General features: G+C 38.8%; 1 protein-coding gene across 1 annotated transcript in view; it reads right to left on the bottom strand.

Annotated features, from left to right (window-relative positions):
- Positions 1–17,608, bottom strand: part of ATXN10 (ataxin 10) — a 75,430-nt gene that overhangs the window by 38,077 nt on the left and 19,745 nt on the right. Inside the window, exons 4-6 of the mRNA XM_054281983.1 lie at positions 15,053–15,149; positions 13,993–14,157; positions 3,351–3,431 (exon numbers count right to left, since the gene is read on the bottom strand). Coding sequence (XP_054137958.1) covers positions 3,351–3,431; positions 13,993–14,157; positions 15,053–15,149 — 343 coding nt within the window. The remainder of the gene's footprint in view (positions 1–3,350; positions 3,432–13,992; positions 14,158–15,052; positions 15,150–17,608) is intronic.

Genomic DNA, 17,608 nt, shown 5'->3' with positions numbered 1-17,608 from the left:
ACTTTTAAATTTACCAAGCAGGTTGTCAGAAGAGGAAGAGAAATGTCTTTTTCTGTGGAAAAAGCTCGGTCACTGCTTTATTAACCTCCAAGAACCCACCTCTATTAATCACAAAACAGCTACTTAGTCCTTGCTAAACTCAATTCTCAGTGTCATTAATACAGCTGCATTAAACTATTATCTGGAGGAGGACAGAAAGCTTTTCCAACACAGGAGCACAGAAGTGGGGCCGGCACCCTTGGCAAAGGGCAGGCTGCGGGCAGGAGGCTGCAGCAGCCTCTCAGGGGCTCTGCTCACTGCCTGTTTGTCCTGCAGGTTAATACAGCCAGGTAACCCTGCCCACCTCCAAACAACCAGAGTCCAGCTCCCCAACACCCACACTGAACAAAGGCTTTCCCATTTGGCATCCTATACAAAATCCACACTCATCGATCTGTCATTTGCCCCCGACACAGGGTTTGACATGTCAGTTTTTACCAAGTTAAAAACTTTCAAGCACAGGCTCAGCTAAGAACACAGGCTGGTCACAGACCTGATGAACAAAGGAATTATTCCACTATTTCAGTGGGTTGACCCTGGTCAGATGCCAGGCACCTACCAAAGCCATCCTCTCACTTCCCTCCCCTCTCCTTCCCCTGTGAGCTGGACAGGAGAGAGAAAACTTCACAAAGGGTTCATGGGTTTAGGTAAGGGCCATGAGAGATCATTCATCAAATACTGTCATGGGTAAAACAGGCTTGAAATCAGAGATATAATTTAAATTTATTACTAGTAAAATCACAGCAGAATAATGAAAAGTAAAATAAAACCTTAAAAACACCTCCGTCTCTTATTTCCAGCTCTATCTCCTACCCCAGTGGTGAAGGGAGACAGGCAATGGGGGTGATGCTCAGTCCATCACCCACTGTTTCTCCTGCCTGGAACACCTCCTGCCCTCCTCCTTCACTGACCTTGGTGTCTGCAGAGTTGTTTGTCTCACACATCCTCACTCCACTCTTCTCTGGCTGCAATTACAACTATGCAATAATTTTTTTCCCTTCTTCTTAAATATGTTATCACAGAGGCTTTACCATCACTCCTAATTGTCCCAGCCTTGACCAGTGGCATGTCCATCTTTAGAGCTGCCAGGGATTGGCTCTGCCAGACACGGAGGAAGCTTCCAGAAGCTTCTCACAGGAGCCACCTCTGTAATCCCCCTGCTACCAAAAAGCAGGCCATGCAAACCCAAAACAAATGCTATCTTCTCCTTGACAGGACTCTAGTCGGCGCTTCTTGCACCAATAATCCATATAAGAAATGCTTAAAACTGACAAGCAATCCTTTTGTAAACAAGTTGGAGATTCACCACACTTCCATAAACCCAAATTAATAGATTAAATGGTGAATAGGGAAATTTTTTGCACCACTTTTCCCCTTGCAATATGAATGGATGCCTTTTTCAACAACTGCAGTCCTTCTTTAAAAGGCCACCTGAATGTAATCTCTTTTGAAGTTTTCTGGTCTCTTTAGGCATTCAAGTCAAACCATTTTCCTGAGTTTTCTTCCAGGCACAGTCATTCAGGACATGCCCATCTTTCCCTGAATTTCAAGCAAGTCTTGCTATTCAGCCAGTAGTTTCCTGAGAGTGAAGTTCCATTACATTCCTGTTTTCTGTTGTTTCTCTCAGTTTTCTTTCAAGGTTCACCCTAATTTTTCAAAATTAATTCTCCCAGACAATGCAATTTGCCCATTTCTTTTATCAATGATCTCACAACTGTTCAGGCACTCAAATGACAGCATCTCTTCCTACTTGTCTGCCTGCAGCTAAATATAACAAATATGACAACTGCCAGTACCAGCTGAATTTTTGCAAACTCAGTTCAGTATCTCAAATCTAATTCTGTGTATTATATTTACAATTCTGTTTGGAAATAATCATGCCATGTCATCTTCCTTTTCTTTAGGCACTACTGAGGGAGACCTTTTGTGAATCTCTTGCAGTTTTTTTTCCCCCTAGCCAAATTTAAACCAGTTTTCCCTGAAGCTGACTAAACTGGCATAAACTGAGAACAGAACTATAAGGTATTTGCAGTCATCAGTAAATCAAAGTTGTTTCCTGCAGCTTGCAAATAAACAACAGAATTTAAATGCAATTTAAATCTGGAAGCTCATTACTACACAATAAAATGCTGTCTCACTAAGCCTAAAACTAGCAGTGTAAAATTCTATTGATTTTCTCATCACACAATGTTTGCATCAAATGTGCTTTGTTTATAACCTCTCAGCAAGGGCCAGACACTTGGGACATTCTTCCTCTGTGACTGAGGCTTCTCCTTCTTGAAACACTTCCCTGACAGCAATGGTTCCATGAGACAAATTAGGCCCTTCCTGAAAACTTTCATTTCTTTCATCTTCAAATGATACTTGCAAGCATCATATTAAATAAAAACTGGTAAATTTGTGAGCAACTGTAGATCAGTGTTCTTATAACCTCTAATCAGTACCTGAACCCTGACCTGTGGTAACACTGGAAACAACACAAAACACAGAAAAAAACACAAAGGTACTGTTTCATTTAGTGCTTGGTCTTTCACCTGCAGAAACTAGAGAGGAACTTGCAGCTTCCCTGGGTGGATGCAGAACAATGCAGGCACATTAAACAGATAAATGAGACCACAAAATCTGCAAGCAGTTGGAGGAGCTGCAGATTTCTAGCAGTGTTTCCTGAATTTGATTGTCTTAATAAAGTATCTTTTTAAATCTTCCTCAATTCTCTGTTAAAGCAATGAGCATTTTTCCATTACAGCAGTGGCCATTTCCCATCAATTCAGCACACATTTACTCTAACACTTGAAGGAAGCTATCAATGTTTTTTCAATGAAGGTGTCTTGAAGTTTTTCAACAGTGGAAACATTAAAGACTAAGTAATCATAGGCTCATCCATGTTTTGTAGGTTCTGCTAACCAGCATGAGACACACTTCCATCTTTCTTAAAAGCTTCCTCTTAATTTCTGGACATAACAACAGAAGTATGAAGAGCTCTGGACATTTCTAATCGAGCTGTAAAACTCTGCAGGGTGTGGTGCTCTTATGAAATCAAGACTCAGGCATGAAATCCTGTCCTTTTTTGTGTGTGAAGTATTTCTTTACCGAGCAATGGCGCCAACCTGGATTCTGCAACCCTACATAAATCACTGCCAGTTGTGGCTAAGCTGTAATGTTAACCAACCAATTTAAAACCATTACTGACATAGAAACATGTATTTAGAGATTTTGTGCCAACTATGAAACCACACAGTTTTTCAATCATGTGAACAGGATACTCTATATGGAATGCTAAATACTAAAAGCCACACTGGTTTTGGGGTTACCTTTCTTGATTGCTCAGTTTGGCATAGAGGGCTTTTACCAGCTCTGGACATTTCAGCAAATGTTCTGTAACAATCAGGAACCTGAAGGGAAAAGAAAAAGAAAGTCTTATTAGAGCTATAAAAGCAGTGTCCACATTTACTCCAAATGGTGCTGGTTAGTTTTACTTGCAGATTAATGTATGTTGTGCTTTTGGAGCTACTCACTAATAGATACAAATTGGCACAAAATAATTGCATATTGTCCTGCAGTTTTCCCCTTAACATAGCAATGCCCATTTCTCATCAGTTCAGCACACTTTTACTCACAGGCTTGAAGGAAAGCTGGCTGGAGTCTTAGGCCAGTTATATACACCACAATTCAAACAATGAAACACTCATCCAATGGTTTATACAAAAAGACAAAATTCAAGCTTGAAAATTACTATTCTATTCATCACAACACTGTCTGTGAGCCCAAACAGTCATAAAAGTGCCCAAAAATATACTGATTTTTCTTTAAAAAAGGCAATCTAACAAAGCATCAAAGCAAATGGGAACTTCTTTGTCAGATGCAAGGCAGCAAAGCACTTTTCTCAACTTCAAAAACATACCCTCCTTGTGTAATAGAGATCTAAGCAGAGAATCAATTCTAAGTTCTTGCTTTACAAGGCATGTAGATATAGAATCATAGAGTTTCATATTCTGGAAGGGACCCACAAAGATCGAGTTCAACTCCTGGCCCTGCACAAGACACCCCCAACTTTAACACAAGGACCTTGCCAGTCAAAATCCAGTGAAGTATACTCTGTAATAAATTATCACCACCTTCCCTTTCTCACACCATATTTGGGGTTTCTGTCTGGAATACAAAAAGACCAACAAATTACTAAAAGCTGACAAACTGGTCACTGGTTCCCTCTTTCTCTTCACCAAAATGTTGCAAGGGATCTACGATACCTACATTGCTCAAAAAAGAGTCTCTTTAAAAAACAATCTACCCAAAACTGGCAATGGCTCATTCTTTCTTCTTAATACTTTCTCTGTCATGGGTAAATATGCTGGAAAATATGCTCAGGCTTGGCCTTGTGCTAATGCCAGTATTTTCACTGTTTGCTCTCCCAAGCACCATCCACAGCAGTCCACAGCAGGTGACACTCATTTAATTTCAACCCAGACTCATAATCCCAATTATGGGAAAAAAACTAAGTAGGTAAAAGTATTTAGCTCTTCAAATCACACCCCCAGGAGCACTAGCAGTGATATTTATGGTGCACAGGTACACTCAAACTTGATGATGCATTTTTACAGTAGCTTGTCTCGGCTACAACAATTACAAGTTAAGTCTCAGAGCATCCTCTGAGCTGATGAAGTTACAGAGAAAGAAGAGCTAAAATAATATTAAAATCAAGCTACTTTAATACTCCCTCCACCTCCTCCCTAGTTTTCCCTTTGCTGACAGCCTTTATTTTGCATAGACATAATCTATTATACAGCTAATAAAATGATCACAACAAAGCCTTCCAGCTGCAACAAAGTATTTTTTGGACATGTACTCAATGCCAAGTGGGCAAGTAGGAGAATAAGAGGTCCAAGAGATTAATAGCCTTTATGTTTCTAATCCTAACTGTGGACTTAGCCAGCATCTGATTCAGTTACTGAAAACTTGACATCTTTATGAGGGGGAGGAAGAAAAAAATATTTTCTACTGCACTTCTTTTTAGTGATATTCGCACATTCATTCATAAAAAAAAACATGCAGAGGTGTAAGGAATCATCAACTTAAAAATGGCATGCTGAGGAGTGTAGCATTGATCCGAGAGTTTTTCAAAACAAAATTTCAAAAAACAGGAAGACTCAAAATCAGCAGCATGAATGCATCCAACTGAGCTGCGCAGACTCAGCTGTAACACCCAAGTTCAGCCATCAGCAGGGCACTCAAGGGCAACTCTTCCACAGCTCCTGAACTAACATCTCACAGCCATCCACAGTTAAACCTTCAGAATTGTCACAACCAACTTCATTCTCCATGGATTTAAGCAGAACCACAAACTTCTGTGTGGGGCTGCAGAAGAAAATAGCACAGATCAGTGCTGTGCAGAACACAGAACTTGGCCTAAAAATGTACAAATTTCAGCTGACAAAGCAGTGAAGAGTGCATTTGAGGAGATAGCCTGAAGCCCAATTTTTGTATTTTGCAATTGGGGCTATTTAATTTAAAGCTTAATTTTCACATTTAAGATTACGTTGAGGAAACCTTCTTGCCTACTCGTCTTATAATTAAAAACTGATCAATAATTACCACAGAAAAAGATCTGCTGCTACTAGGTTTATGTTCCTGATCAATCACTACTGCAAAGTGGAATGCCCACAGTTCACCTGTTCCCTGGTCAGTGCTGCTGCATTTCCTCCAAATTAGTTTTGCATTCTGCACATTCTGTGGACTAGACCTCTACTGCTTGAGGAGCTTGGAATATTTTAAGACTAAAATTTCTGATTCTTACCTTCTGGTTTCATGATGTGATGCAAAACCTGAGAAAACAAAAAGCTGTGGCTGCTCCATCCCTGGAAGTGCCCAAGGCCAGGCTGGACAGGGCTTGGAGCAACCTGGGATAGTAGAAGGTGTCCCTGCCCATGGCAGGAGAGATGATTTAAGGAAGGAGAGGAGCTTTAAGATCCATTCCAACCCAAACCAGTGTGTGATTTATGAAATATCTGCTTCTCTATTAAAGTGTCCCTTTTACCTTATCCACTTTCTGCACTACAGTATCATGAAGAACAGAGCATGAGCATCATCACCAAGAGATAACAGAAGAACTAATAATGGAGTAAAGCACTTCCAACTCCTTCACCATGCCTTGCAATTTTGGAGGTAGCAAAGCAAGGATGCAGCAAATTCAATGCACTATCTTTAGTCCTCTCAGCACTCCTGTTTTTCATTTGTGGCACGAGAAAAGAAGAGGAAAAGTAAGATCATCCACAATTCTCAAATATAAAAAGATATTCAGTTTTGGGTTACTGACTGAACATGGCATTTCAAATGCACACAAAAGGCTTTGGTAGGAGATTTAAACTCTCTTTGGGGGCCAACAGCAGAACCACTGGAATAAACTGAAGACCACTGTAATTTACTGAAGGAAATCATGAAAATTAAAGCTGTTATGCAAGCGTAACACAGTAAGAAATGAATAGTGTTAAATATGCCAATCTTCTTGACTCTTTAAAAACTGTTTGGCTAAAATCCTAAAAAAATCAAGTGCTTCCATAGTAGATAAATACAGGAGGAGATGTTCAAAGACTTTATAGCAGCACAAGGGCTGCATTGTACCAAACTGCAGTTCCAAAGCAGCCAAGACAAAGTGGTATGAGCTACATTTGCACTCAGTGTATTCCAGATGGCCACTAAGCTTGCTCCAATCAAAGCTGGGTGTAAGCAATCAACTTTATCATCAAATGTCATGCTCCATATTAAGTTGATTTTATCCCATTAGCAAATTTAGGGAACAATTTCCTCAGTCTCAGGAAAAGAGGAAGACAACTCCACATGTTTTCCAAGTACAAAGAACAAGACATGGCAATTCTCTATTTGATCAGCAAACTCCTTTTTCAATCTCAAAGCCAAAAGCATTTTTCATCACCCTACAATAATGCCACTCTAGCCAAAATATTTAGTAAGAACTAAATAGCTATCTTTTTACTCTAATTTAACAAACAAATGTAATAAATCATCCACATTTTGAAGAAGAGCAAAGAAGAAAGTTCAGCTATTTTCAGCCAACCTTCAAACTCTCATCACCAGCCTTTTTAGATGCTAAAAAAGCAATGCCTCATGAGGAATTATTTGGAATCGGAACACATTTTATAAGAAGCACATTTCATCCTTGCACAAGAATAGAATAACACTACCAAAACCATTTAAATAAACAATTACGAGTATGAAGCTATTAAATAACAAATGGGACGTGGGCTGTCATAAAATCCCTAGAAAAGAGGTAATTCACCCCATTCCTACACCAGCAGCTCTCACTCAGAAGGAGAATAAAGAAACACATTTTCATAAGGAAGGCTTGGTCCTATCAAACATCAAATATCACAATACCCCTCTACTGTGCTGAACCAAGCACAACAGTGAACACCCTTCCATCTTCCAAAGGCATTCTCCCAATAAAAGCATCCTCCCTACTGGCCATGACAGCCCCCACCAAGTAAACTCTGAGGTCTACAGGACTAAATTCAAATTATGTGCAGTATTTCTCTGATTCAGAAGATACTCCCACTGAAAGGCACTAAACAGAGATTAAATCTAATTTATATGTAAAATTGAAATAATTTTTTTCTGAAGAGCTACCAAGAAATAAATGGAAGATGATTAGCAATGGCTAATAGCACTTCCTGCTCCCCTCTCTCCACAATATACACAAGAAGAAAGAGGTGACAAGATAATTAAATGTATGAGGTTGAGCTTTGAAAGATTTAGAAAATCTGTGCCAATTCACTGCTACTGCAAACAGAAAGTAGAAGTTACTCAGATCTCTAAAATTAAGGAAACTTTTCCAAGTGTCAGTACTATTTAAAACCACAGCTGAACTTGGAACCTGCAACATAACTTCAACTTTACTGGAATTAAAAAATAATTATTTTCTGGAGAACAGAAGAAGAGGGTAGAGGACATCCTAAACTGTTTGACAGAAGAAACTGAGTTGCCAGCCCAATGAAAAAATAAAGTTACTTCACCCCCCACACATACACACCCCCACACCCCAATTAAGCAAAAAGAGCAGCACTGAAGAGTTCTATCCTTGCCTTTAAATCTTGCCCATAGTTGAGACTCCTTGCCACAGGAGTACCAGTTTCTGTCCACACATATTTCCATAAGCCAGGACAAAAAACCCAAAGGCAAAAAACCGGGGAGGGGTAGCCCCACATCCTAATCTTTACAGTAATCATTGAGCTGTGGTTTCAAAAAGAGAAAGTGGATGTTCAGCAAAACTTACCTCAATGCCAAACAGCTGACCACACTCCTAATATCATTTTTCTGAAAGCCAAAAAAGCACATTATGCCTCTTCTTTTAAAATGGAGGATTTTTGTACTTTGCTCTTCAGGAATCAAAAATACAACCTGTTTTTCCTATCCATACTGGCTGAACTGCCCCATGCACACACTTGGAAAAACGGATGACACAAGCTATACTCTCATCTCTAATGGAGCCACCAAGGTATTTCTAAAATAAACAGCTTTTAGAACACACATTGATCTTGGTTAGGATAAATTACAATGTATTTTTTTTGACTACTTTTTCTTAATTATTTTTAAAAGACACATACCTTTCCAGGTTCACATTCTAAAATAGATCTCATGTGACATTCTCTGTTGGTTTCTTTTCTAAATACTTTCTACACTGTGTGACATACTTTGCTATTGATTAACACAAACCCAAGAGGGAGTGAATGTGGATGTATGTGGAAAACAGAGAAACAACTTTTGTAAGGATCCACAATATTCCAGAGCCAAAGGCTCACTGTTTAGGAAAAGCTATTACTGAAAAAAAAATAAGACAGAGCATTTCTTTGAAACTGCATGGGAGTTTGTAACAGAGGGCTCTTATCAGTTATCAAACAGTTATAGTCAGTTATATTCCAGCTTTCTTTCCTAAAGGATGGATATGTCCAATTTCCTGACAGCATCCTTTGGTAGGAAGTGGCTGTTGAAAGCAAGCAGCACCAGAACAAAATTCAGCTTAGGTGTTTAAGATATTTAAATGTTAACACTTTAAACTGTTGGAGCAAGTCCAGAGGAGGTCACAAAGTTCATTAAGGGACTGAAGCACTTCCCTTATGGATACAGGATGACAAAATTGGGGTTGTTCAGTCTGGACAAGAGAAGGTTGTGTGGAGACCTCACAGAACCTTCCAGTATCTGAGAGGGTTACAGGGAAGCTGGAGAGGGACTTTTCATCAGGAGCTGTAATGATAAGACAAGGGGGAATGGATATAAACTAACAGACAGTAGGTTTAGATCAGATATAGAGAAGAAACTCCTCCTGTGATGGTGGTGAGGCCCTGGCACAGGGTGCCCAGAGCAGCTGTGGCTGCCCCTGGATCCCTAGAAGTGCCCAAGGCCAGGCTGGACAGAGCTTGGAGCAGCCTGGGATAGTGGAAAGTGTCCCTGCCCCTGGCACTGATACCAAAATTGGCCTGATAGGAACTTTCTAACACAGTTTGAGTATCAGAAAGCAGGAATTCTTTATGGCAGCACTGGGGACTTAAGGGGATCTTTCTTTCAACTGAGTGCCCCCCCAGCATTAGATGAACACAACTTTTATCAGACACTGATTACATATCCATGAGCTATTTCCACTTCCTTGACTTTATTTGACACAGTCACATCCCTTATTGGAAGTCCTTATCTGGTTCTTTGGGATCTGTCTTCAACATCCAGTGTCCTTTTTAGGTGGTGGCTCCTTGACCCCCACTTTTGAGTAAGTGCAATATCATTGTTTTGTATTAACTTCCACTTTGTCAGCCTTGCAGAGCTGAGCTGGCATCCTGCTTGCATTTTGCATGAATTCTGTTTTGTCTGCTTCTCCAAGGCTACACTGGCTCTTATTTGATAAGAGTAAAATGTTTTTGTGTTCTGCTATCCTTATCAAGTGAGTAAAATGCTGTTCAGTTCTACTTGTCCTTATCAGCAGGGAGCTGGAACTGGATGAACTTTAAGGCCTCTCAAACCATCCTACAATTCTTTACATTCAACTCATTATATCAACAGCTCAGAATTAAATTTGTGTATCATCAGAGATACTCTGGAAAGAAGGAAGATACACAGAAAATAAATTACTGACACATAAGGACTTGAAAACCATGCTCATCTCTTTGGATAGAAATATAAGATGGAAGAGAGGGGTGGAAGAAGCAGACCCAAAAGATGCAGAAAAATTATTAAGATTTTAGGAGACAGCAGCTCACTTTGTGAAGAACAGCATGTTTTCTAGAAGACAACTGCACAGCAAAGAACGATGGAGGAGATAGCATCAGTTAATTAGGCTATGCCAGAAATCAGATCCAAGAAAGGAAGCAAACTTGTTTCTGCTGAGTTAGTGTCTTTGCAAAGACTTACTCTTTGAAATGCATTCTGTAACATCATACACCTTGCAACCTTCCAAAGCAGCAAGCTCTGGGCACTGTCCACAAGCCCAGCTACAAAGAGGTACGAGCCAGTCAGACAAATATTTTTAAGAGCCTCAGAACTTCTACACCATCTCAGAATTTAAATACCATCTGCTTCCTCAGACCATTGCTTTTGAGAGTCAGACCAGCAGCAGCAATCTCAGATGAGCTCCTAGCACTCAAGATTACAGGACTGCTAGCCTGACACAAGCTCAGGAGCTCTACTGAAGAGAAGTTTAGTGACAATGTAAAAATACACTGTCTAATAGATGTTAATTAACATTATTTTAATATGCCATTCAGCATCTAACATTAAAAATGGCAAAGACAGCAATATGTAAATAATCCTGTAGCTGTTGAGAAGATCCAGCTTCTAAAAGAGAAAGGGAAGGATGCATCAGTTCTTTAATCATTAGAATATTTATTAAATGTGTGTATTACATTCTCCAGCTTCACAGATTTCAGAGATAGAAGCATTTCTGAGGCTGACAAGTAACCACAAGCTTAATGAAATGAGCCTTCAGACTATCTGTTCCAGAGAAACACGATCACAGAAGAACTGAACACAAAATTTGACCAGGGCATTCCTTAGAAAACTGACTTTCTCCTTTATTAACTATTTCTTAGCCCAGAGAACGCCACAAAAATACTTAACAGAATGTGTATCACTCAAAAAACACAATTAGATGTGCATCACAGCACTGTTACCTCTCATTCTTTCAAGTTCTAAGGCAACTTTTTGTTATGTTGTCAATGCACAAAGACTTTAAAACTGCATCAGTGCTTAGTCTAGAAATTCCACTATGCTGATCTGCAAAACAGCTCTTCTCTGCTTCAGAAACTGCTTAGGAAGTGAATGACTTGGCTTTCCATCACTGATTGGAATCAGAAGTCGCTGAACTGAGATTTTATTTCCCCTGACCGACCCCTCCCAGGAAGCAGAGCCAACACCTCAGATATTCCCTCTTTCCTGACCCAAAATCTTACCCTTCTACCAAACGTCTTGTGACTCGAGAAATAGGCAAAAGTGACAGGAAAATTCCAGAAAGCTACATTCAACCTCTATAGACCCCTCCTCTGCTCTCTCTGACTGGAGAGGGATTTATGGCAGACAGCAGAAGAACACCAAAAGTTCTGCTACCAACTGCTGCCTCTAAAAAAAAAACTCTGAGAAACTGCTCAGCACAATCTCAGGTTTCCTTGGATATAAAGTTGCTGTGGAAGAGGCAAAAGGCATCACACTTGGAAGGAGGTTTCTCCTGAATTTTTCCTAAGGACTTTTCCAACTTGAAGGTGGGAAACTGGACTCTAAACACAAATACAGGATTATTAACAGAGAAAGAACTGTAAGTTCATCAAAATAAAGACCTGAAAGGTGTGCTTGCATTCCTGGGATGGGTGAGGAATAGAGAACCCAAGTGTGCTGGCTGAGTGGAGTAGTGAGCACTCCATGGAATAAACTACATTTCAGCCCATGGCCTTAAATCCAAATATTTATCCTGGATATCCTCTCTCTGTCTTAAGAATTCATGGCAGCAACTGCAAAAATAGCTTGAGCATCATGTTTGTTTACTTGTGGAATGCATTGGGTACTGTCTCAGAGGAACATCAATTTCATAAATTTCAGTGTACAATAAAAGGTAATAAAATAATGAAGTAGAATAATAGAATTATTATTCTAGTCTATGAATAATAGAAGCTCTGCCTATGTCCAAAACTTACCTAGTTATTCAAATACAGAGTTCCAACACCTAAAAGCAGCAATTGACAGCAAGAAAGCTCAGCCAACAGAAAGAATAAATACTCCATGTGGCTGTCACTTCATATTTGTTGTAACATGAAACCAGATGCTCCAGCTCAGAGACAAGAAGGTAGGCAGGAATTATGTGGTATTTTTAACTTTAGGTAAGAACGTTTTCATTTCAGTTACTTGTGAGTAAGCATTGGGCATAACCACCAAGAATAATCTGTATTTCAGTCCGGTCATATAATACCATAGAATGGTAACTTGTAACTGTGCACTTTTGCCAGCCGTGGCACAAGAGACCCAAACCTTTCCAACAGGACATTCAGACTCTGCAAATGCCACAGCCATGTAAATTCCTTTCAGCAATCCTACTGGGATGTCGATGTACTTCAGTGAGAGCTGAAGTACAGCTGCAAATTTTCAGTGTTAGAGTTTGCCCCTTTTTCATTTCAACACTACCCTGAAAAGTGACTATTCCCCTCCCACATCAAACATCCACAGCAGTGTAAATATTTTCATCATAACGTCAACTGAATCTTCTTCACACTAGAGAGATCAGGGAGATGCATCCCTCAGCATTTATTTTGATGCTGCATTTATTCTGCATTTACCTTCAAAACAAATTTGCCACTTTGTCTTTGGTATCTCAGTCAAAACAAATTTCAAAAATTAAGGATAATCTGCATAATTATGTGAAAAGCAACACTTTACATGTGTGTAATTGACAGATGACAAAACTAAGGACTTGGTTTGTCACTTATGAAACAGAAGTTTCATTGTCTGACACTAAACTTACATTTTGCTTTTTGAAAGCTACTTATTTCATAAGCCAACTGCCCTTGCCATTAAAAAAGCCCAGCCACAAATTTTGGGTCATTTTTTTCAGTACAAAAGTAAACTATAAAACGATATTTACTTTTCATTCAATCATCTTAAGTCTCTGTTGAGACTTTCCAGATTGCTTCTAAAACACCAACAATTCTTGCTAATTAAATTCTGAATTTAAACACGACCTTAAAGAGAATTCTACAAAAACATAAAATTATTTTCCCCTTTGTTATACATGGTGTAACAATTAGCTGAATGTGTGTGCATCCTTGCTATGTAGGGCAGCACACTTACCAAAGGCACAATTGACAACAATATTTAGAAGAATGGCCATTAGTAAAAAACACAAAAGTTCAGAGGGATAAAACCACTGATGAAACAAGATTTCATACTTTTCAAACTAAAGTACGAAATGAAGATTCACAAAAAAAAGTCTTCCCTGTTTTGGTGTAAAAATGACTGCATGTTGCAGTAGAAAACAGCTATGTTAAAAAAGAAAAAAAGGAAACCCTCAGGCTTTATGTAGCACTCCCAAGCAATAGAGACACAAGTCTTCCTAGCATACTTTCACCTGTCTGTGAGACTATTCTGTGCTAAATTTTAAAAATCTCCACAAGTATAAATTAGTTTGCATTCTAAACCCCACTTCATTAATAAAAGAAAACTAGACCATGATTTGAAAATTCCTATGTCCTCAACAAAATATGAAGTCTTAATTTAGCAACAATCAAAAGAGTCATGAAACTACCATGGAAGTTATCTCTGTTAGAAACTGCTAATTTCTAATTAGATCTTCATTTACTACTTTGCAGTGTCACAAGTTTAGACATTTTAACACAGTGATTTACACCAGAAAAACACCAAATTAAGAAGCGAGGAAATGAAAATTGAAGAAAATTAAAAAGAAAACTTAAGGATACATACGACCACTCAGAATCCAACTGCTCTTTGTAGACTCTCAGGACATGCAGAGCCACAGGCAAGTTTCCAGGATCCAGCAGCTCCCTCACTCGCTCTGAATTCAGGCAGGTGAACAGAACCATGCAGCAATAGGAGACAATTTTCTCATCACTGTAGGTCAGACATGTCCTTCAAGAGAAAATAAGGAGTTAAGGGCAAGGTGAAATGGACTCTGGAAAAACAGGCGAGGGGCACTGAGCTTGCTGAGTTGCCCTTTGCTGTCTTTTAGAGAACTACAAGTTTGCCATTGCCTAAGAAAGATAAAGAAGGATTTTCCTTCACCTGCAAGGAAAAATATCCAACTCACTGCTGAAGGTCAAACTTTACAGGAAGTTTACAAAACTAATGCTAAATTGGAACTGCTTTTCTTACTGTAAGGTCTTCCTACCCTTTTTACAACTGGGCTCCAAAAACCCACAGAGAATGATTAACAAATTGAATCAAAGTGCCTTTGTTACCAGCTTACTACAAAAAAATCTGGCAGAACACATCAACAATGCAGTCATGTGTCTGCACAAAATAGTTTATGTAATACTTCCTTACACATATGTCATCAAATCCCCAGGAAGATATTCTGGTGAGATTAGGAGGGGATGGAAGGATTGAAAGAGATGAAGATTAAGGAACTTTTATAGATTACATCTGATCCACCAATACTGACAGATCTGCACAGCAGCAACATGAGAAAAGAAAATGCTGTGTTGCTGGAAATGAGTGTAACTACTTGAGAACATGTCTGAAATAAAGCTTATGTTTGAAGCTCGTCATTCAAAATAGTTTTCTTCCAGTTTCTGTTAAATTACATCTATTTACTGATAGTTTAGAACAAGCAGGTTTTTAAAGGTTCTGACTCCTGTGGTTGACTAACAAAAACCATCTACAGGATATGGTCTCAACCAGCCCATTCTCACCAAAATTATTTTTCAGAGTTTCATGGTGCTAGCAAAGGCACAACTATCATGTACAAAAGGTTTGAACACAACCACAGAAATGACATTAGAAAAAAATCCACATCCATGCTTACAAGAAGAGATCTGGGAAAGCACACTTCCAAATGCTATTCTGGCAATCTCCATTTCCTGCTGCAATGTTTCCAAGAAACTGAAGACTACAACGAAGAGCTGAAAGAAATCCAGAAAATATATTAACAAGAATTCAAAGAAACACTAATAAATTTCATAAAAATTACATACTTCAATATTCCAGATACACACTGCAGAATCCATCTCCAGGAAGCTTTAGGTGCAGTATTTCACAGGTACCGTACATAAATATTTACATTTTCTCTTCTAATACAAATAATTTTACAAAGTATTTTAGAATTACACCCAAGACTTGTCTGATTATTACACATTAACTACTGGTGATTACAAGAACTAACTGACAGGTTCTTGCTTCTCACATTATATTCTGGTTAGCTGGAAAAATCATTATAGACAATTACAATGTGCTCAATACCTTCTATCCCAGAATTTCTATCCTAGAAAAATGAAAGCCAGCTCTCCAAATAGCTCTGCCTCCATTTTTGACACTGAATTTAATATGGCTGATTTCTGTTCTTACTCCAAAGGATTTATTTTAGCCTCCTCACAATATAGATTTAAAATACAAGAAGATGAAATTTCACCCCACAAGTTAATATCCTAGAGCAGCCACCAAAAGGTGTAAAGTCATGAACCCAAAGACTTCATGAAATTAAAATATTTATTTTGTCCCTATCAGCAGCTCTCAATAGCCTGGCCCTTATTAATAAGTTGGCAAAGAAACTTGAAATTACATTTTCAAATTCAGTTTAACAGACAGTACAAACAACAGCTTCATACATATGGAGGTGGCTATTATTGCCAGGTTATGCACATCTAAAATTAGGTCTCTTGGAAAGGTGCTGTGCCTCTGTGCCAGCTGGCAGCCAGATTTCCTAAACAGGTCTGGGCATATGTCCTCTTGAGAACAGGAAGAAAGCAAGTCTGAGAAGTGGTCACTTGGGCTTAGAAAAAAGTTACTTTTTTTTGGCCATATATATATATATATATACACACACACACACACATATATATATTTATTTATTTATTTTTAAGCCCAAAAGATGTATGTATTCCCCATGATACATCTTGAACTATATTCTCCTGAAGTTATTAAGATCCCTGTTCTCTCCCCCTGCACATCTGCACTGGTTTATTATTTTCTGCTCATCACTGTGCTTCCGCTTCTCCCACCCATCTGGTTCCCATCCTGCTGACTAAGGAGTTTCTGAAGGACAGCAAGCATGGACATGCCAGCAGACATTTTATGGAAATATTTCTTTGCTAGAAAAAAAACAAAACTAGGCAGTAAATCCTAGGAACAGGGTATTATTTCCCTTGGTGAATTCCTTACCTATACAGCAATAAGAAAGGTCTCCGAAAGGAACATAAGGTTGGTTGACTATATTCCAATCTTTCCCTGAAATTTGCTTGATCTTTTTCAGCTACTATACCTTGGTTGTTAGAGATTAGTCTGTCCAAAAAGTTATACAGATGAAGGAAAAATGCTCAAGATCTTGTAAAGTTACCATTCTTACTGTACCAAATAGGAAATGCCATGAACACATTTACAGTAGAGTAATAAATAGCTATGAATTTCAATATTTGTGAAACCAACCAACACTGCCTTTGTCCAACAAGGATATCATGAACAAGGAAAGAAGAGACAGGAAAAAGTAACAATTCTGTGATGCACCCATGGAAAAAACCAGTTTCATCACTAAGTGCTTGTTCTTAACCAGTAAGAGTTAGGATTTTTCTTCTAATTAGAGGACACGAACCAGTATATGGGCAAGTGGATATTCTGTAAGACAAAACCTATCACATCTATTCCCAACTAAGAAGAGAAAGAGGATGCTTTGATAATGCAACATTTTGCCATACAAACACTCTCATATGAAGAATCTCAGCAATTTGGAAGATGTGATTGCACAAACAGAAATAAGCACTCAAGGCAGCTGAGCAAAGCACAGGGTCCAGGTCACACACCATGTCCAGCAGCCACAGATGAAGAGGCACAAACAGCATGAAAAGCCATCATACCACATCTAGAGCAGCTCATCACAGCAATATCTGTTTGGTTGTGTTTAAAGAACCAACACCTCTCCCCCAGAACTCCACAGGTGGTGGTCTTGGTACATAAATGTCTTATGCAGTGCTTCTCTCCAAATATAACTCCATGGGAAATGTACTAACCTAGTACCAAGCTACCAAGAGAGAGTCAATTTTGATAGAAGCATTGAAAATCTATACTATGGTATTTATGCTTTAAATAAGAAATTCCCCAAAAATCCAACTGGAGAAGTTAACTCACAGCAAGGTGTGTGCGTGTGTTAACAAAAGCAAATACTGCCATAAAATGAAAGTATTGCATTTTGAACTCTTTTCTTAGCATTCAGTTTCCATGGTTTTCCTTTCTGTTTTACCTCTACTGGACTTGACTGCTGCAACATAAGATTGAAGTATGCTTGGGTATCTGTACAATAAAAATACTGCTTTTCTCCTCTTTAGGAATTTCTTCACCATAAAATCACAGAACTAGAATTATTAAGCTTGGG

The sequence above is a fragment of the Melozone crissalis genome, unplaced genomic scaffold, assembly GCF_028551555.1.
Source record: "Melozone crissalis strain CALT ecotype California unplaced genomic scaffold, PUWL_Pcris_2 ptg000033l_1, whole genome shotgun sequence".
In the NCBI taxonomy this organism is placed as follows: domain Eukaryota; kingdom Metazoa; phylum Chordata; class Aves; order Passeriformes; family Passerellidae; genus Melozone; species Melozone crissalis.
The sequence above is the reverse complement of the archived record's forward strand: the minus strand, read 5'-3'. Positions and strand labels throughout refer to the sequence as shown.